General features: G+C 35.9%; 1 protein-coding gene across 13 annotated transcripts in view; it reads left to right on the forward strand.

The window, feature by feature from the left end:
• KIF21A (kinesin family member 21A) overlaps window positions 1-22,532 on the forward strand; it is a 151,401-nt gene that overhangs the window by 68,687 nt on the left and 60,182 nt on the right. For all 13 annotated transcript variants that reach the window (XM_040488439.1, XM_040488440.1, XM_040488441.1 and 10 more), the window contains exons 2-9: window positions 10,636-10,858; window positions 10,993-11,175; window positions 12,824-12,973; window positions 13,672-13,806; window positions 14,620-14,787; window positions 17,368-17,483; window positions 21,492-21,687; window positions 22,083-22,272. In XM_040488439.1, the coding sequence (XP_040344373.1) occupies window positions 10,636-10,858; window positions 10,993-11,175; window positions 12,824-12,973; window positions 13,672-13,806; window positions 14,620-14,787; window positions 17,368-17,483; window positions 21,492-21,687; window positions 22,083-22,272 (1,361 nt within the window). The remainder of the gene's footprint in view (window positions 1-10,635; window positions 10,859-10,992; window positions 11,176-12,823; window positions 12,974-13,671; window positions 13,807-14,619; window positions 14,788-17,367; window positions 17,484-21,491; window positions 21,688-22,082; window positions 22,273-22,532) is intronic.

Below are 22,532 nucleotides of genomic sequence, written 5' to 3' on the forward strand. Positions count from 1 at the left end.
TGACCTGGCTGAAGTCGGACGCTTAACCGACTGCGCCACCCAGGCGCCCCTTGTTCTTGTTTTTAAAGTCCTTGCTTTACACACTGACATTTATTGGGGATTTGTTGACTCAAAGAAGTTTTCTGATGTTCTTGGGTTATAGACATGCTACCATGGACAGCCACCAGCAACAACAGAAATTTGATGAGCACTTTGAACAGTAGGTCGGTGGGTCATGTCATCACTTAAAGTGTCCCTTTTCCTTACTCCCTCAGTTTGTTGGAGTAGAAGGTCTTCAATTTTGGGGATAGAGGCTAAAGAAGAAAGCCCAGATTTTCTAAAAGTATTAATTACAGTGATGTAGAGGATTAGACTTTTCTCTAAATCCAGAATTTGGCTACTTTCTTCTTTATTTTGTCAGCCATGTGCACTATTTCACTGTAGTTCTCTGAACATCTGACTGGTACTTAACAGAGAAAGTAGCATTTGAGGCTTCCCCTTATGAAGTACTAGTTTCCTCACTTATGAGAAAATATTGTTCAGTGTGCTGTATCCTTAGTTGAATCATAGGGATGAAAAGGTATGAGACATGGGAGTGGAAGTAAGAGAAGTCAGTGTTCCGTCATTCTTCCCCGCCGCCCCCTCCCCCCACTTTCTTTCTCTAATTAGCCAGTGGGGAACTGTACTTGAGGGAAATAAATCTTTGTTTTTCTAAGTGGCATTGCAAGCCAGAGACTGAGTAGGTTAGTCTAGGAATTGCAGCCCCAAACATTAATTCATATCTTTTGGTGTTTCTGAGTTAGAATAAACGAGTCAGGTGGACCACACAGAGATGAGGCCATAGGATACATAGCTAATTATACAGATTAGGATAGGATTTCTGAGTAATTTTTAAAAGTGATTCATCATTAATGGATTAAAAAGAAATGAACTTCTCTCCATTTCTTCCATTCACTTAAGAGTATACTTCCTGGTCCCAGGTACATACTGCTGTGCTTTATTGTTCTTAAGCATTTTACAGAATTAATCTCTTTAATGGAATTACCGAGGTGTGTTTCTTTCTTGAATGTCTTGGAGAAATACCTTTCTTCCCACCAATTATCACTGTAATTTAAGATCCATTTCAGGAAGGGGAACTTCTTTTTGTGGACCTCTGTTGCTTATTATTTATGCCATTGCCTGATCTCTTAAGAAAATAATTCAGCAAGGCCACAGATGGTCTGCAAGTTCCTATGATTTGTCAGAAACTCTCTTCTAGAACAAAAGGTAGAGGGTTAGAGTAGACTCTTTGTTAATGTGTGCATACTAACTGGAATGGAACTAGGAGAAGATCAAAAAAGGGACCAGAAACTCCAGTGGCTCTGTTGTGGTGGCAATAGGATAGCTGTCCTGATTTTTAAGAAATGGAAGGGAGGAAATTATTAAGTTATAGTTAACAGTAAAATATCAAATTGGACACTGGTAAGTAGCATCCAATATAACGATCATCCAAAACACTGACAAATGAGAAAAAGGCAAAGGATCTGAACAGTAGACAGATTTATTGGTGTCATGTAAGAAGAACAAAGGTGTTAACAAGGTGCCAAGTGTGCTACTTACAGATAGCTGTGAGTAAAAGAGCTACACAAAGTGGGAATCAGGTCAGATTATTGAGTAAACTGGAGAACTACCACTATCAAGTGGGGATGAGATCAGAATAACTCAAGCGAAAAAAAGAAGAGATAGTTTACAAAGACATTTAGGTAATGGAAAAATTTGTCACATTTTTGAAACTGTAGATTAAGGACATCAGTGTTTTCTGACAGAATAAGAGGTTAACAATGGCCAAATGCAGAAAGGAAGACATTTGTGTGTTATTTCCCTTCTGTTTATAGGGAAAAATAAAAATACCTTGACCAGTTAGGAAAAGAAAGGCTTATTTGTTGTGATGCCTTTAATAAAACAGAGACAGAGGTATAGAAGAGGTAAGGGATAAGAGAAAGTCTGGAAGGTACTGCAAAACTACTTGTGTTTAAAAATAGAGGTTTGGGGGGGCGCCTGGGTGGCGCAGTCGGTTAAGCGTCCGACTTCAGCCAGGTCACGATCTCGCGGTCCGTGAGTTCGAGTCCCGCGTCGGGCTCTGGGCTGACAGCTCAGCCTGGAGCCTGTTTCCGATTCTGTGTCTCCCTCTCTCTCTGCCCCTCCCCCGTTCATGCTCTGTCTCTCTCTGTCCCAAAAATAAATAAAAAACGTTGAAAAAAAAAAATAGAGGTTTAGGGTATATGGGTGGCTCAGTCAGTTAAGTGTCTGACACTTGGTTTCGGCTCAGGTCATGATCTCACGTTTCATGAATTCGAGCCCTGCACTCTGTGCTGATGGTGTGGAGCATCACTCTTTCTTCCTCTCTCCCTGCTCCTCCCCCACTCACACTTTTGCACTCTCTCTCTCAAAATAAACAAACTTAAAAATAAATTTAAAAAAATATAGGTTTGATTGCCAGCATGTTTGGACTTAGGTTAATGAGTGATGTTAGAAAAAAAAAAATGGTGATTGCACAAGTCCTAGGGAGTATAAATTATAATGGCATACATTTATTTATGTAAATCAGCACCCTTCAGTAACTATAAATCATTGATTAGTTATTTGTCAACATTGTAGTCACTAGCATTTAATCAAATTTAATTCAGAACAAGACGAAAATGTATTATAATAATTTATTTCCCCTTTTTAAAAAATATTAAGATCAGGCTTCAAATTTTTTTTAATGTTTATTTATTTTTGAGAGAGAGAGAGAGGGAGAGAGAGAGAGAGAGAGAGAGAGAGAGAGAGAATATGAGTGGGGAAGAGGCAGAAAGAGAGGGAGACACAGAATCTGAAGTAGGCTCCAGGCTCTGAGCTATGTCAGCACAACCATGAGATCATGACCTGAGCCAAAGTCAAAGGCTTAACTGACCAAGCCACCTAGACGCCCCAATTTATTTCCCCTTTTTAAAAAAGCCTGTTACTCAGGAACTTGGTTCTCTTCCATTCGGATTGAAGTTTCTTTATTGGCTATATGGAGATAGTAAAAATGATGGTAATATTGAAAGGATAAAAATTCCCATTTTGACTTCTGTATGACATGTTAATATGAATAGCAGGATAATGAGGCTTGGTTATTTATTGCTATGAAAATGTTAACTTTAGGGTTATGACTTTTCATTGCAAATGGAGGTATAACATTATTTAGCTTGATTGTCTTTGACTAGCAATAGATATTTGTATATTTGTATGTATATGTACACATATATATCCAAGTCGTGTTCACTGATGCATTATACCTCTATTCCTTACCTAATAGTTTTACATTTAATTGTTCTAAAGACTCAAGGCATCCACAGGGTGTTTTGAAAAATATGGCAATAGTTTGGGAAGCCTAAGAGAAAATCATGCATACCACGTTGGAAGGCTCAAATGGATTTAAAATGATAAAGGTGCCTTACAAAGGGACTGACCTGGAGAATTTTCAAGTGGTGCTGTAGCAACAATAAGAACAACACTTTATCTGTACATAGACTTTGCCACATATTATCTCATTTGTTCAACATTCTTTGAGGTGGATATTACAGTCATAATGGTACCATTTTTTAGGTAAGGAAACTGAGGCTAAGAGAGTGACTTGCCAAAGGTCCTAGTTAGTATGTAAGACCTGTGAAAGTCTGAGATTCTACCCTATTACTGTGTCATGTATAGTGGCAGAAGCCATAGATTCCTGAGTTAGGACAGAGCATTGTAAGCTTCATGATGATTTGAACTGCTTCCCAATTCTCCCGCTTCCTCAGTTCATGGAGGCAATGCAGGTAGGCCTGTTACATGGATGTCTTGCAAGCCATAGGGCATTGAGAAACACAAACTTGGGGATTCATTGATTTGATAGTAAGCAGGAGCAAGCTACCTCTTTGTCCGGTGGAAGATATTATCCCTAAAGGTTGCTTGCAGTAAAATGCAATTTTGAGAAATGATTCTTTTTTTTTTAATTTTTTTTAACGTTTATTTATTTTTGAGACAGAGAGAGACAGAGCATGAATGGGGGAGGGGCAGAGAGAGAGGGAGACACAGAATCGGAAGCAGGCTCCAGGCTCTGAGCCATCAGCCCAGAGCCCGATGCGGGGCTCGACCTCACGGACTGAGAAATCATGACCTGAGCTGAAGTCGGATGCTTAACTGACTGAGCCACCCAGGCACCCCAAGAAATGATTCTTAAAGAGAGCAGTCAGGCTCTTGTATTCTTGGCATACCCAGCAAGAATGTGCAAGGATGCTCTGGTCTCATGGTGGATTGCCTCCTCCAACAGTATGTGGCAGAATTAAACTTTAAACTCCATCTTTTTGAATTTGATGACTAAAATTCTAGCTGAACAGGTAGCAACTATAAGCCCCTCACTCCCACCCCCATATATTTATCTTCTTCTTTTTTGGTCCTATCAAGAACATGTTGAAACTAGTCCTCTTGGCTTATTTGATATACTCAGTTACTGAAACCAGTTATTGTTACTATGAAGGTAGGAACAGAAAACAGCCCAATTTAAGGAAAACTTACTGGTCCTAGTTTCAGAATCTCCCCTAATCTTTACTAGCTACTGCCACTGCAAGGAGCTGTGTTTATGTTTTTATGAATGAAGTTCCTTGTTCCTATGGCACATGTATATTTGCTATAAAAGTTGAAGGGAATGATAGAAACCATAAAGAAATAAGGAACAAGTGGTGTAACTAATGGTGGATATAGGGGAAGAAAAGGTTTTTTATTGATACTTCTTTTAAGTCAGGATTTTGCTTTCTTTTAAAGTTTATTTATTTTTGAGAAGGAGAGAGAGAGAGAGAGAGAGAGAGAGAGAAGCAGAGAGAGAGAATCCCAAGCAGGCTCCACACTATCAGCATGGAGTCAGACACAGGTCTTGAACTCACAAACCATGAGATCATGACCTGAGCTGAAATCAAGAGTCAGACACTTAACTGACTGAGCCACCCAGGTGCCCTAGGATTTTACTTTCTTAAAGGAATAATTAAAATAGAATTTGAAGTTAGAAAGGACCTTACGGATATTAAATCTAGGTTCCCCATCTTATAGATTAGAAGATTCAGACATAGAATGGTTGAATAACTGTTGAAGATCAGGTTTCTAGTGACAGAATAAAGTGATGTAGCAATGTTATTGTGATAGTCACATGCCTGGTAGTGAAATGTTCCCCCCCTTAACTAGAGCAGTTTATAGGATTCAGTTAATAAATGTTTGTTACATTACTTTGTTTTTATAATTGAAGAAGACCTATTATCTGCCCTCAATTCATTTACTGGTAGAGCGATAAGAATTCAGTTTGATAGCTACTATTCTAAAGTCATGTACAAATTGCATAGATTAATTCAAGCTTGGGGTGGTCAGGGGAAAGCTTTATAAAGGTACAGATGTTTGAGCTAGTTCTTGAAAAATGGTTTCTGTGCAGAGAGATGGAGGTTTGGCATTCCAAGCAAAACAAAAACCACATACTTTGGAATGGTGAATGAAAGTATATAAGTTGATCAAGAAATGATCAGTGGTTGGATGTAGCTGGATGTAACTAGAATTGAAAATGGAATGACAGGTAGAATATAGATAGGAAAATATTAGATACCATGCTAAATAAGACATTATGGGGAGGAAACACTGATATTTTAAAGGAAGTTGGCATATGAGGTGCAAAAGAAAAAGATTGGTCCAGTAATCAGAATGAGTAAAAAAAGGAAAAGATGTTATAGAAGCCAACTGCAGATAAAGATTTGAGAAATATGATATATGAAGAGTAACAGAATATGCCACCCCAAAGTATGCCACTTTGACATAAGGATTATTTTGAGTGGAAGGCAATTAAAAAAAAAAAAAGCAGATAGAAGGAAAGATCTCTGCCCTCCTCCTATTTGTCTAAAAGCAGGAAATAAATTTGTAAAGGTTTTCCCCCACCCCTCTGGAACAGGGAGGACCAAAGTTAGTCACTAGAAATGGTAGCACAGGAGCCTACATAACAAACTTAGCTAGTTAGCCCTTATCTTCCATTAGTTTCTTCATACTCTCCCACTGTTTGCTGTCCTAGAAACTCAGTTCTTTTTCCTCTGTTAATATGCTATATAAGTCCAAGTTCTAACCACTCTTTGCATTATTCATCACTGAGTATTTCCATGTGTATGCATAATAGATATGTAAATAAACTTGTTTGTTTTCCCTTTGGTGACTACCAAGGGGAGTAGTCTTTTCTCAGTCTAATTTACAGGACTGCAGCCAGTAGAACCTAAGAGGCTAGAGGGAAAATTTTTTTTCCTCCCCTGCAAGTTGTAAATAGGGTCAAATGTTGAAGAGAGGTGAGGTAGGATGAAGACTAAAAAGGGTCCACTTTATTTAGAAATGAAAAGTACCTCTTTCTGAGCAGTTTCAGGAGAGTGTGAGAGCAGAAGCTAAAAGGCAACTGTATGTCAAGGGAAAAATTTAGATGTGGGAAAATGGAGATATTTGTTCATGTACTTTTATCTTAAAACTAAATAATGAACATTTGTATCATATTCTGTTTCAAGCCTTGAATTTTTACAACTAGGTACAATAAATTACTTTTCTGTTTTCTATATGGCTCTTCATGGGTTTTCCCTTTCAGACCCACCCATTGGTCATTGGTCCACAAAGGATAAAGGGTCTGTACCTCATGCTAAGAGAAAAAGCACATTCTCTAGCAAAACTGTAACTATTTTCCATAATTGCCTTACTCTGCCTACATTCATTTCCAATGTATCATTTTTTCAAAAAACCTAAATAAAGATAGATCATCTCTATTAGCAAATTAATATTATAGGTAGAACCCACATGATTGTTGGTCTTTATAATATAATGTTGCTATATACTATGAGAATATCTTACTCTAAGTATTTATGACATAGGTTTTATGCATAATTGTTTTTCTTTAAGAAGCAGTTTCAAATGTTATCTACTTATATAATACACATTTTGAAAAACCTGCAAGGCCTTGTTACTATTTCTTAGTGTTAATGTTAACCAAAATGTTAACACTGATTATGTCTTAGTGTTGGGATTAGATGAATGTGTTTAATGTTCTATTTTTATATAAAAATACTAAGAAAGGAGGCATTTCAAAATATTTAATAAATGTCAGATTCTGCTTTTAGTCTGTTATTTCCCAGAAGGGTTGATATATTTTGTTTATATATAATTTCAAATTACAGTTTTGAGATTGAAGTTTGTAGCTGGGTAAATTTCAAACTCTTCACATTATTAAAGTAGGTGAATTGGCATGGGTTAGAACTTCATGGGAGAATTCTTGACTTGAGTATAAATTTAGGGAGTTGTAGAGTTTAAAATACTAATATCTGAAGGGGAATTGAAAGGGTGAATGTATTTCTAACCTTTGAAGTATAGTCAACCTCCAATTGTCTACATGTGTAGGAGACTATCCCCTTCTAGGTGGGAGTTTCTCAGACTTGCCAGGAAACTGCCATTTGCCTGGATCCAGCTGAAAAGAATTCCACCCAACTTGGTGGTTTTTAAAACCACTCTCCCCTCCCATGCAAATGGGTGGAACTGCACATCATTCATGCTTCAAACACAATCCTCCTTGCCATTAGCAAGGATAAGAATCAGATGAATAGAGTTTAGGAGATTAAGTTCTGAATGGTATTGACATTCTAAAATTGGCTGTCATATCTGCAATTCAAATAGCATTACATTCCTTTGTTATGTTAAAATGAAATTAAAAGTATCTTAATAGCCAAATAAGTTAGCCTATGGTTATAATAATTTACTTAAAATTAATGAGGCACTGATTTCAGATAGTATCCCAGTGCTCATTTTGATTTAGACAGTTTGTGTTTATTTTTATCTGTTTTATTACATGGGATTTGTTAAGCTTCACAGAACTGCTATAAAGAAGGGAGAGAGCAGAGTCCTGGGGGCATGAGGTCTAGAGAGAAAGCCTGTGTTCACGTATGACTTTATGTTGGAATGCAAGGAGCAAGAGCTTTCCAAAGATGTGAAATTTAAATAGAGACTGAAAACGTGTGATGTTCAGGCTGGAAAAGGAGTTAGGAATTGAGAGGCTGGGGAAGTGTCCAGGAGAAGACAGCAGTATATTTGAAGGTAGAGAGAGCATAGCTTGTTGGTAAAACTGGTTAAAAATAAGCCATCACTGCCACCACTATCGACAACCAAATCCTTTATTTCAGAGATGAAGCATGGCAAGAGGAGAGACCGCAGAGGGATTTAGGGATGTACTGAATGACTTTAAGCAAGGTAGTGACCTGATCAACTTCATATTTTACAAATATCACTGATACTGCAACATGTAGAACAGATTGGTGGGGGAAAGAATTGACATAGGCAGGCTAGTGAGGAGACTTGCAATAATCCAAGTAAGAGATAATGGTGGTGTTGATGGGGAAGGAAAGAAATTGGTGGGCTCTTGACTATTTCAGAGATAATTAATAGTTCTTGGAGATCAATTAAGTAGATGGAATAGGAAAGGGAGAGTAATTGAGGTTGACTCTCCTGTTTTTAGCTTGGCAGCAGTCAGGATGGTGATTCTCCCAAGGAGGTTGGGGATTTTGTTACAGTTTTCATACCATGATTGGATGAAGTAAGATAGGAAAAAAAGAGTTTGGAAAGAAGAGACCACTCATCAAGAAAACATGGAACCAGGAAGCCAAAGCTACTACTACATTAGCTGTTTTTGGTTGTAGCTTCATGTAAGAAACCCCTTTTTAATTTGTTATATCATTTTATTTTTATAGCAGTACATAAATATTATTTTCCTTTCCCCCTTTTTAATAATATAGTATCCTGCAGTCAAATAGTGTTAGATCTAAAAGAAACCTTGGAAATTATAGTTTCTATCCCAGGTGAGGAAATTGAAGCTCTGAGAGAAAGACTGCATGATAGCTGTGGAGTGACAGAAGTAGTTAAATCCAGATCTTCTAATGGCTACTCTCTTGTTCTTTCTACAGTATCTAGCCAGCTCCATGTTGATTATTGTGTTCCATTAAAACAAATAAGTGAAATTGAAGACTTGATGAAAGAAGAATAGCATTATCACAGAGGAAAGAAAAAAAATACATAAATATATTGTTAGCACATTTTTTTTGTAGTATGGAATTCTATTTTAGATAACCAAGGTTGCAGAAATTCAGTCCCTTCTCATTATTATCTTCCCTATCATTCCATTGACCTTCTATCCTGATGAACCTGAAAGGGTTAAAATTTAGGCAATCTGGACTTATGTTTTGTTTTATTTCTATCTAATAAATTGATGAACCCATTTCACTTCTATTGACCCCATTTTAAAAAAAACAAAAACAAACTCAGATCTCAAAAAATAAGAATGTGGAACCAGATTTCTTTAAAATCCTTTCTTTGGTCTGTCTTTATCATTTTATGTTTTCCATTGCTGGTTGTCTTTACTTTCTCCTTAAACTGCTTCTCTTTCATCATGGCAAATAGGAACCTTTTAAAAAACCTAGGCACAGTGAGTGATGTATATGTCCAAGATAGTCCCTTTTATTGATTAAATATAATAGGGCCATATTTTGGTTTGTTCTGTTAGCAACATATCAACATCTTTACTTTTCTTCTTTGAAAATAGGCCTTGAAATCAGAAAGAGAAGCAGAAGAGGAGGGTCCTAGAATCTGGAGCAGATGGGGGTGGGTGTAGGGTGGGTATAATGCTGTGGTTTTCCCAATAGTGGGAGGATACCCTAGGAGATGTGCTTGATGATTCACTGGGTTTTGGAAAGAAGAAAGTGGAACTTCTCTTTGTATTCCTTTTTAATTTCTGTCTTTACAAAATTCTGCTTTTGTGTATATCATAATACATGATATATCAATACAGTACATACATATCATTTATTATGAATATATATACATATATGTTGTAGGAGTGTGCTTCAGGATGTTAAGCTGACAGAAGGAAGTGGTTAAATAAGTTTGGAAACCATTGGTGAGGAATTTGCAAAAAAGACAAGTCAAGGGCATCAAGATAAAGATTATATTTTTAATATTTCAATTTTGGGTATTGTCTTCCCTGGAAATAAAGAGAAGAAATTTAAAACAAAAACAACAAGACACAGCATTTTGGAGGCAGAATTTATTTAACTGATTCTTTACCTATTACAGAGTTATGGAAAAGTGTTCACCCACAAAAGTATTTAATTTTAAGATTAATTTTATTCTTGTTCATGATTTTTGGGGATTGTCAAGTAACTCATTCTGAAATAGACTCAGTATAATTTAATTTATTTAAACTTTTCAACGGAAGGAACAGTAGTAGATTACATTAGTGTTTTAAAAATATTTGGCTAGGGGCGCCTGGGTGGCTCAGCGGTTTAAGCGTCCAATTTTGGCTCAGGTCATTATCTCCCAGTTCGAGAGTTTGAACTCTGTGTCAGTCTCTGAGCTGTTAGCACAGACAGATCATGTCCCGCTTCAGATCCTGTGTCTCCTTGTCTGCACTCCCTCACTTGTGCTCTGTCTCTCTCTCTTTCTCAAAAAAAATAAATAAATAAAAAAATAATAAAATAAAATAAAAAGATTTGGCTAAGAATTTTTAAGTCCTTTTTTTCCAGTTTTTTTTCCAATTCATTTTAATTAATTTTTTTTTCTGATTATTTCTCACAGAATAAGACCACAACTTGCCAAAGAGAAGATTGAAGGATGCCATATTTGTACATCTGTCACACCAGGAGAACCTCAGGTCTTCCTAGGGAAAGATAAAGCTTTTACTTTTGATTATGTGTTTGACATTGACTCTCAGCAAGAGCAGATCTATACTCAATGTATAGAAAAACTAATTGAAGGTTGTTTTGAAGGATACAATGCTACAGTTTTTGCCTATGGACAGGTAAGTACCAAATTATTTTCATAGAAGCTATAACTTCGCAGAAGTGTCAGTTCAGTTGCGTTTTTAGTTTTGTTTCTTTAAGTTATATTATTACACTAAGCATGCATTTTTCTTTGTTCTGTTCTTTTATTCAGACTGGAGCTGGAAAAACATACACAATGGGAACAGGATTTGATGTTAACATCATCGAGGAAGAACAGGGTATTATTTCTCGTGCTGTTAAACACCTTTTCAAGAGTATTGAAGAAAAAAAACACACTGCAATTAAAAACGGGCTTCCTCCTCCAGATTTTAAAGTGAATTCCCAATTCTTAGAGGTAATAATCTAAGTGTGTCATTAGTTTCCTTTTACATCTTATCCTTAAGACCATAGCCCTTATGATTTTATACTCCCAGTTTGTAGTATAGTATTTGACACTTAGTGCTTGATAAATGACATCTGAGTAAACTAATAGGTAGTAGTAATAGGTAGTAGTAACAATAGATAATAAGTAATAAGTATTCATGTTAGTATTAAAAATTATAAACACTTGACCAGTGTTCATACAATAAAACAATTAATATTGTTTATTTCAGACTCTATCTTATAATTACTGTTATACTGTAGGTAGGCTCACAAAGCTCTGGGAACTCAGTGACTAAAAAGGAGGGAAGGTGTGTGGAAATAGTGAATTCAGGCTGTAGCACTAGCTGGGCTGCAAAAGCTGGTATTCCTGCTAGGATGTCCACAGATTGGGGCAGGTTTTGATTAATTTAAGGCAGTCTAGTGTGGTGGGAGGGACATGACAGTAAGAGGACATCTAGGATTTGAGCACTATTGCAGTTAGGTGGACGGCAACATTATAATTCTAGGTGCTCGGTCCAAAGAGGGTTCTAGTCTAGTTCTAGTCTAGATTACCTGAGCTAATCATTTTGATCATTAATTAAATTGTTCAGCATTATATAGCACAAAATAGAAAATGTAATTCAAATTTAACATCAGTTATCTTACTGCTGGTTTTAATGGACATCCCAATTTAGTAAAAACTAAGAATAATGTAATTATTTACATTATGTATTTCTGCGAAAAGAGAGGTAATAAATAGTGGAAAACAAAAAGACATAGCGTTCTTGTGTCTTCCCTTTCACCCTCCAAAATGTTGTTAGGCATTGTGACTTTAAGCATATCATTAGAAAAGTAGGTGTATGAATCCTCTTCTAAGGTTGTGGTTCAATCTTCTTAGCCACTATTAATACAGAAACACTAATATTGCTGACCTTGGAAAAATACTAAGTGTTAATTTTTATTTTTTAAAAAAAATTTTTTTTTTCAACTTTTATTTATTTTTGGGACAGAGAGAGACAGAGCATGAACGGGGGAGGGGCAGAGAGAGAGGGAGACACAGAATCGGAAACAGGCTCCAGGCTCTGAGCCATCAGTCCAGAGCCCGATGCGGGGCTCGAACCCACGGACCGCGAGATCGTGACCTGGCTGAAGTCGGACGCTTATCCGACTGCGCCACCCAGGCGCCCCAAGTGTTAATTTTTAGATACAGTAAGAAATGTGGTAGGGCAACAGGAAATATTTTTAACTGAAGTAGTAAAAAATTCTTAAAAATTTCCCTAAGCTTAGGATTTTTCTGCATTTGGTATTTCTAAGTTTACTTGTATTTATAAATATTTGTTTATCTCTTGCAAATGATTAATAGATCATTTTAGCTAGTCTTCAACTCATTAGTCATGATTAAGTCATTTACTTTTCTTACTCTTATAAGGAAATCTGGCACTTATTTGTATTTGTAATAATAAGACAAATTTTTGTTTGTATTATATTTATTTTATTTATTTATTTGTATTATTTTTATGTGTTTTTTTGGAGAGATGTTATTATGAAGACATTCTAAGATATGTTTGAAAGATATGCACTGTATGTTAATAACCATGAGGCAATTTCTGCTGAAATTAAGCTTATAATATTTTTTGTAGCTATATAATGAAGAGGTTCTTGACTTATTTGATACCACTCGTGATATTGATGCAAAAAATAAAAAATCAAATATAAGAATTCATGAAGATTCAACTGGAGGAATTTATACTGTGGGAGTCACAACACGTACTGTGAATACAGAATCAGAGGTGACATTTATGTTAAAGTTAAAATAGAGCATATTTAATTTTATTTGATATCAACTTTATTGCTAGTTTGCTTAAGATCAGGATATGAAATTTGTATCCTTATATGTAATATGGAGTTAAAGTCTTGTCTTCTTTTCCAATATTTATATCCAATTTATATCAGGATTTTATTATATAAAATGTCATGGTTATGGTAAAGTCAGTACATTTATCATAGCATCAAAAGAATCTAAGACAGAGAAAGTTTTCTTTCACAGACAGAAAAAGAGAGTTAGATCACTGAAGGTGGACAATGAGACCCCAATTTTTTTGTACCTTTTGTTGCTACATATGTAGGACTATATCATGGTTCCTAAAGGGAAATTATTAAGAAAAATTACAGAAAAAATATTTCAGGAGAGGATATAGAAGGGCCTAAATAATTCAAGTTGTTGCTCAGTTTGTCCCAAAGTGTTCTTCTGTAACAGTTTTGGAATAGAAGCTGCAAATGTCAGCAAATGACAAACAATGGAATCTCAGTGTTTTCTCCTATTAAAAAAATAATACACTATTATACTATAAAGTTCAGCTCAAAAAGTGCCTGTAACTGAAATAATATGAAAATCATATGGTAGGTTTGGGACAGTAGCTCCGATTTCTGATCATATGGTATCATGTTTAAAGATTGTTCAAATAAAATCTGTCTTTCCCTTTTCCAGATGATGCAGTGTTTGAAATTGGGTGCTCTATCCCGGACCACTGCTAGTACCCAGATGAATGTTCAGAGCTCACGTTCACATGCCATATTTACCATTCACTTGTGTCAAACCAGAATGTGTCCCCAGATAGATGCTGTGAGTTTTTAGTTCTAATTTCTTAAGCTTGCAGGCTTCGTTTTCCTAAACATCCACATAAATCCCAGGAGAGTACACTTGAACCAAATTTAGTTTGGCTAATCGTTCCTTTCCTTTTTTTAATTTTTTTAAATTAAAAAAAAATTTTTTTTAATGTTTATTTTTTTCCGAGACAGAGAGACAGAGCATGAGTGGGGGAGGGGCAGAGAGAGAGGGAGACACAGAATCCGAAGCCGTCTCCAGGCTCCGGGTGGTCAGCACAAAGCCCGATGTGGGGCTCAAACTCACAAACCGCGAGATCATGACCTGAGCTGAAGTCGGACACTCAACCGACTGAGCCACCCAGGCGCCCCTAATAGTTCCTTTTCCTAATGAGATGTCTTTGATCCTATTCAAACGGAAGCTGGCCAACTGTGTAAGATTTTGAAATAAAAAATTGGTATGTGTCTGCAGCAACCGTAAAGCAAGCTGTGGCTTTATGGTGATGGATGTAGTCATCTGAGACCCTTTCCTTTTGAGGACTGTGTATTACAGTTTTCTCTTCATCAACATAAACAAAGCCTCAGTTCGTATCAGCTGGTTTCTGATTGTCAAGCTCCTTTCTACCTTTGTCTAGGCTTCTAATTGCCAGTAGATTTTTTTTGCACTTACATTTATTTGGGTATTTGCCTATTTTTGAATATTATATGTATTAGAGATATATTTATATTTAACTTATTTAATATATAATATGTTTAATGAGGGCAAGGTGGGGTGGGAGGATATTTAGTGTCACATTAATAAAATATTTTTTATTATATTCCTCAATTGCAGGAAAATGTGACTGACAATAAGGTGATTTCTGAATCATCACAGATGAATGAATTTGAAACCTTGACTGCAAAGTTCCATTTTGTTGATCTGGCAGGATCAGAAAGACTGAAGCGTACTGGAGCTACAGGCGAGAGGGCAAAAGAAGGCATTTCCATCAACTGTGGACTTGTAAGACTGAGACTACAGCTTTGTGTTGAGAATGTATCAGGGCTTTTCTATTGTCCTTTCCCCTTTTGTAATACATAATACCCAAGTGGAAATCCTTCATACACTGAGCTGAGAAATGAAAGTGACAGTAAACTTATAAACTTAGGAGTAATGTACTGAATTCTGATCTCCTCACATTATAAGCTTTCTTTCTTCAAAACATTGCTAATTTTCAGGGCGCCTGGGTGGCTCAGTCAGTTAAGTGTCTGACTTCGACTTGGGTCATGATCTCACAGTTTGAGAGTTCAAGCCCCATGTTGGGCTCTGTGCTGACAGCTCAGAGCCTGGAGCCTGCTTCAGATTCTCTCTCTCTCTCTCTCTCTCTCTCTCTGCTCCTCCCTGACTCAGGCTCTCTCTCTCTCTCTCTCGAAAATAAACATTAAAAAAAGATTAAAGAAAATTAAAAAAAAAATTCCTAATTTTCATGTGTGTAAATTTAGTGGGGTTAAGTTTTATGCCATATATGCAGAAAAGAATACATATAGTGAAAATGATTTTGAAAATTCTTCCCACCTTTAGGGGCCCCTGGGTGGCTCAGTCAGTTAAGCGTTAAGCATCCGACTTTGGCTCAGGTCATGATCTCACAGTTGATGGGTTCTAGCCCCATGTGGGTCTCTGCCGACAGCTCAGAGTCTGGAGCCTGCTTCTGATTCTGTGTCTCCCTCTCTCTCTGCCCCTCCCCCACTTGTGCTCTGTCTCTCTGTCTCTCAAAAATAAATAAATTAAAAAAAAATTTAATTCTTCCCAACTTTAAAAATTTATTGTCAAAATTAATATTTTAATATTCAGTATTAAAGTTTTTGCTAACATTTATGACAGTCACTTTATTTTGGGAATTACAATCAATTTTTTTAAAGTAATGATTGTTTTTAAAATGAGAACTTCCCTAGATTTATAGGAATTAGTTTTAATACCATGCCACCTAGTGGTGTTTTTGGTTGCAAAGCACCTTGTGTGTGCTAGCATAATGCTTTTGTTATATGGAAGAAAAAGTTTTAATGGCAGGTTTTTGTATAATAAATCTTTTCCTGTTGACTTCATTATAAAATGGACATTTGTTCCTGTATAAATGTAATAGCATCCCTAAATTTCTGTGATGTAGACAGCATTGGGTTCTGTGTTTTCTGCATTGTTTCTTTCCCTCCCTTCCTAGAGCTGGGGACTCCAATCAAATGGTCCTATTTTGCTAGTGATTGCAGCCCCTTGGTGTGGAAATTAACAACCAAGGCTGAGTAAAGACAGCCAGACCTCCAAACTCCCAACACCCAGCTTGATGCTTCCATCATATGGTTGAATGTTGTGTGAAAGAGAGTCACCTGGATCCTGGACTTTGCGTATTGATCTGAATTTCTTAGGAAATAAATACATAGTGGAGTTGCCATTTGTTGGGGTCAGGAAAAAACAAAAGTTGTTGATCTCTTTTCCTGTTTAGGCCACTGAAGCATGTTCAGATATATCTGGTAGAGTTCCAGTGTGGCCAGTGGTTAAAACTAAAGCTTCTCTGGAAAAGGGCCTCTAAGACTCAATGTAATACTGATGTTGGTCTCTGCAGGATCCACTGGCCCTGACAAAGACATGGTTATGGCTCTTTGCCTTACTGAAGGCGGGTGTGACCAAAGTGGAGGATAGTGCTTATGCTGTAGGTGCTAGTTTAGTTTTAGTGCAGTAAGAAAAACAGTAGGAGCGGCAGGAGGTGTGACTAGACAGTTCAATAATTTGACCTACTTTTAAAATATTGGGTGCTTAGCACATAGATTCATTGTATTTCTTTTTTTTTTAATTTTTTTTTCAACGTTTATTTATTTTTTTGGGACAGAGAGAGACAGAGCATGAACGGGGGAGGGGCAGAGAGAGAGGGAGACACAGAATCGGAAACAGGCTCCAGGCTCCGAGCCATCAGCCCAGAGCCCGACGCGGGGCTCGAACTCACGGACCGCGAGATCGTGACCTGGCTGAAGTCGGACGCTTAACCGACTGCGCCACCCAGGCGCCCCAGATTCATTGTATTTCTTAAGACAGCTATACTTGTGTTAGGAACACCTTGTTCAGAGAAATCATACTGATATTTTTGTTATGGTTAAAGAAGATTTTGTTTTACCATAAGGAAGCTATATTACAATAAGAACATTTCATGAATCTGTTGAACTAACTAAACACTTCATTTCTTCATTGAGTTGAGAACAACTTGAAACATGAATTGACAATTTTCTGGGGATACAACCTGATGCTCTTATAATTCTAGGGATGGTTATTCGCCACCAATTTTATAACATTTCTATTTTTAAAGAAAATCTCTGAGTAGAAGTTTAAGTATTTGTGAGTTATAGGTATATTATAGTCTAAATTTTGAGTGGTGTCAGTTTTTAGTAGTTAATATAGAAAACTTGGAAGTATACTTCATTTTTCAAAATTCAAAATGTGAAACAAAACCAAACATGGATGTTCTCAGTTCTGTCTCTGCATTATTCTCTATAAGCTTTTTTATTTAAAGGTGTTATAATTACTAAAATTTTATCACTTTCTTCTCTCTCTCTGTTTTAGTTGGCACTTGGCAATGTAATAAGTGCACTGGGAGATAAGAGCAAGAGGGCCACCCATGTGCCCTATAGAGATTCTAAACTGACAAGACTGCTGCAGGATTCCCTCGGGGGGAATAGGTATGCAAACGTGATTATCCTCCATATTCCTGAATTTCAACTACTCATTAATTTTAAAGTAAATTTGTAAGATGATTTGTGACGATCGTTTTTATTATAAAGCAAATTAATAAAATGAGGAACTAATAATTTGTAAGTACCTAAAATGCATGAGTCCTTTTGTATGTGGTTATTTCACAGAATCCTTAATAACATCCCCTGAGGTAGTGTTACTGTTCCTATCTTACAGAAAAGGAAATTGAAATCCAGAGAGGTTGAGTAATTTATTCCAAGTCACTTGGCTTGTAAGCCTAATAAAATTTTGTTGAAAAGTAAATGCTGTCTTTTAAGTAATTACAAAGTAATTAAATATTGATACTTTTTACAAAGTTTTCTAAAATTTGGTATTTCTTTACATGTGGAAAACCTGTTTTAATGCTAATTGAATGAAGTACAGGATGTTTGCTGTTTATTAATTTTGACAGTATCACTGATATTCCTTTTCCATACTTTGCATCATTCTGATATGTTTCATCAACTAAACTCATTCTTCTGGTAATTCATTCCTTTTCATAAACATTAACATGTTTGCTTTACAAGTGGAAGCATTTTTGGCATTTCTGTTTAATCATAGTGTAAATCAACAAGTTACAGACAACCACAGTGAAGCTTCAATGTTTTCAATGGTCTGACACATTTATTGGAAAGATCATTAGATGCTGTAAAATGACCTGGTAATTAGACTTGCAAACTTCATTTTTGAACAACTGTTATTCAGAGAGTTTTGATAATGTTAAATCTATGTAGATTTAGGAATAAAGTTTTGTTTTATAGAATTCAACAGTATTATTTTTATATGTCTTCCTTTTATGTAGTGTTTGCATTGTCTTAACCTCATTTGTCTCCATGCATATTCTGTGTATGGGTGCAATATTGCTTCCTTTGTTGTATTTTTCTTTTCCTCTATATTCTTAGGCTGACCTTTAGTATCACTCTGGGTCTTAAGACACCAGTTTTTGTTTTTTCAGCCAAATAGAAGTTTTTCAAGTTTGCTAAATTGTAGCTCTTTCCTATATTTATTTCTTAGCTGTAAAACAAAGCGGAGATGATAAATGTCCTCCCCTTATAATTTTCAGTACTTTCAAGTACTTCAGTACCTCTGAAACTTTGCTTGCCCTGTAAGCAGTCTGAGATATTTGCACTGTGGGCCTTGAATTCCTCTGGAATTTCAGATTGGCTGCAGCCTAATACAGATTGGCTACAGTCTCAGATATTCCCCACTCATTTCCAGTAGAAAAGACCCCTTCTAAGTCTATCCTTAGTGAGCCTCAATTCCTGCTTAAATTTTTGAGGTTGAACTTCTAGTAAAAGCATTATATTTTGTATAAGGCTTAGTGAACAGAATAACTTTGTTTTGTAAAGTTTGTACAAATTACTCTTTTTAAAAAATGTTTATTATTTATTTCTTTTGAGAGGGAAATAGAAGCCGGGGTGGGGGGGGAGGGGGGAGTGGAGAGAGAAAATCCCAAGCAGGCTCTGTACTCTCGGCACAGAGCCTGATGTGGGGCCAATCCCATGAACAGTGAGATCATGACCTGAGCTGAAATCAAGAGTCAGAATGTCAATCAACTAAACCACTCAGGTGTCCCTGTACAAATTACTTTTAAAGAAAAATTAGATCAAAGGTATTTGGGGAATAAGTTGCATCTATTTATGTGTATAATTTAGTGACTTATTTTTTTAACCAAAGCTGGCTTTCATAAATTTATAATGTTTAATATAACATTACCACAAATTTATAGGAAAAATTTTGAAAAATACAGAAAAATATAAAGAGCAAATGAAAGTAAATTATATTTCTATTACCTATAAGTAACTACTGTTAATACTGTGATGTATTTCCTCCCTAATGTATATGATATGACATGATAAAATAATATATAAGATATATAACATAATAATATATTCAAGTGATATGGTTTCCTTTAAAACAGAGTTGTGGTTTTATATAAACTTTAAAAATAAACAAGTTTAATGTTTTCTTTGAATTTTTCATAAATACAACCATTCTTGAAATTTGTATCTTTGGGATTTTATTTAATATGTGATCTTTTCCTTATATAATAGATCTTAGACCCTCTCATTACTGGTTTTCACCGTTCTTCTTGAGCACTTGATCCCAGTGCTTCTTAAAATATTTGTGAAGGGGACATTCTTCTATCCCACTCCTCAATTTGTGGTGGGTTAGTACTGTTCATGATTGTACTCAGCTTGCCCATTTATGACTTACCATGTATGTTCAAACACACTTGAACTCCATTCAATATACCATAATTGATTACAGCAAGTTCAAATGTTGTAAAAGTCTAAAATGTTTACTCTCAATTTCTTTATGTATTGTGAACATGTAACAAATAATTTTCATACTGGCACCGAACTGGGACTGCACTTCGAGTAGTCATGCTCTCTAATCATTGTCTGTAACCATCACTCTTGCTTGATGACCTTATTTTCTTCACCAAAAGGAAGAGCTAGAGATACACAAATTGTTTTAACTTTCTGACCTCCAATAAGTAAACATTATGTATATGTGACACACATCACAATTACTAATGACTTACTAGGTTCCAGTGTTACACAATGTATACTGAGCAACAAACCTTGACCCTTATCCTTTAGCAGTTTAGGGTCTAAGGATTGGGGTCTATCAAATTTAAGTAAAATAATAATAAAATCAACAAAAAAGAGATACACAAAGGATATGAAGAAAAGAAAGAGAGTAGGCTGAGGATTGAATTCTTGGACTAGATGATACCCGAGTTGAATCTTGAATAATAGTAAGAGTAAATAAGGATGAACAAGCATTGACAAAGGGAAAGAGATAGGTGGAAGGGAGCCAGTTATAAAAGGTTTACTATGAGTGCTATGTTGAGATTTATAGGGGAAGGTGGGAGTGGAAGCAGACCAAGAGGCTACAGGTTAGAATTGATGGGCATGCATTTCCTACCCAGGTGGGTGAAGTAATTCCTTAACTGCAGTTCCTATACATTTTCCAGTGAAGTGTTTATTATAATCGCCATGTCTGTTTCATTGACAGACGTAATAGCTGGGCATACGAAGCATTTCACTATAGTATTATTTGGTTGGCAAAGTAATTCATCATGACCATAAAGTACACTTTTCCATTTTTTTTTCTGTGTAATCTAGCTGAAAACTCAAGGAACTTTGACCACTCAGTTACAAATGAGGTTTTATATTGTAAAACATGTGGATATACTAAATACTCTTCTTGTTCAGATGATAGTAGTTTATGTAAATTTCTTTACTAATATAAAAATCAGTATACCAGTGATTAAATAGAAAGAATAAAAATGGGGGCACCTGGGTGGCTCAGTTGGTTAAGCATCCGAGTCTTGATTTTGGCTCAGTGCTTGATCTCATGGTTTGTGAGATTGAGCCCCACATAGGGCACTGTGCTGACAGTGCAGAGTCTGCTTGGGCTTCTCTCTCTCTCCCTCTCTCTCTCTCTGCTGCTTCTCCACTTGTGCTCTCTCTCCTTCTCTTTCTCAAAATAAATAAATAAACATTGAAAAAACCACTGCAAGTAAAAAAATAGAATAAAAATATAAAATCCTGAAATATCAAGTAAGTAATGAAATAAATGATTTTTGAATGTTACTTGTCATATTATGGGTAGGTTGACTTTTAGAACGATTTGTTTGCATTGCTTCAGAAATATTTTGTAAAGAGGTGTGAAATATATGCACTTATACTTTCTCAAAGTATTTTGGGTAAAAGAATGATAATAAAACCTCATTTCCCCCAATTTTACCTAAGTAAAAAATCTTTTTCCTTAAGATAGTCTTAAGGCATGAGGGCTTTTAAATTTGTTTTTATTTTTAAGGTAGTAGTATCAATCTTTTGGTATCCTAAAGAGAAACTACTATTCAAATGGCAGGATATTAAAAAAATGCTTATTTCAGCATTTTACTTTTATCTGTAAACTGAATTATTCTTTTTAACTTCCAGCCAAACAATCATGATAGCATGTGTTAGCCCTTCAGACAGAGATTTTATGGAAACCTTAAATACCCTGAAATACGCCAATCGGGCTAGAAATATCAAGAACAAGGTGATGGTCAATCAGGACAGAGCTAGTCAGCAAATCAATGCACTTCGTAGTGAGATCACACGCCTTCAGATGGAACTCATGGAGTACAAAACAGTGAGTGAATGGGTTTGACTTTGCATTTTGTGGTAGATTTTGCAAATGCAGTGGTGTCTTTTTGTGATGGCTTGTACATATATGTCTCTGGAGTCTCTTGTCTATCAAAATAGTGACTTCCTTCCTTTTGGAGATCAAATTCTTTAGTTTTCCTTGTGGGTGACCTTTATTATTGTTCAGTGTATCAACCTGACCAACCTCTTGTTTCAAAAGCCTTCTTATTTCATCACTTTCTTAGTGACAAATGTACCACAGAGGGATGTAATAGAGGGAAAAAGGTCTCTTTTGCCTTGAGGCTGCTAAAACAAAAGGGCTCTTCGTTGTAAAAGTGCTTAAACAAAACTCTTGTATGTTTAAGACCCCTCAACAAACCAGGAAGTGTTTTCCTTTTCTAGGGTAAAAGAATAATTGACGAGGAAGGTGTGGAAAGCATCAATGACATGTTTCATGAGAATGCTATGCTACAGACTGAAAATAATAACCTGCGTGTAAGAATTAAAGCCATGCAAGAGACAGTTGATGCATTGAGGACCAGAATCACACAGCTTGTTAGTGATCAGGCCAACCAGGTTCTTGCCAGAGCAGGTATGTGTGGAAAATGGGATGAATGAGGGATTAACTCTTGGAGAGCAGGGAATATTCTTTGTGGTCATTAATTACTTGGCATATTTAAAGTAGAAATATCAAACTGTGTATAAACAGTCTGAGATTTTAAGTTAAATACTTAATTTGTAAATAATACAAATACAAATTGTTTCTTGAAGAAACAAAATGTACCCTTTGCTTTAATAATATTATTTTATTGTCTGCTTATGTCATTAAGAGTAGGAAATCTGCTGTATGAA

Source organism: Herpailurus yagouaroundi, unplaced genomic scaffold (genome assembly GCF_014898765.1).
Source record: "Herpailurus yagouaroundi ecotype Mexico unplaced genomic scaffold, PumYag 166, whole genome shotgun sequence".
NCBI classification, from domain to species: Eukaryota; Metazoa; Chordata; class Mammalia; order Carnivora; family Felidae; genus Herpailurus; species Herpailurus yagouaroundi.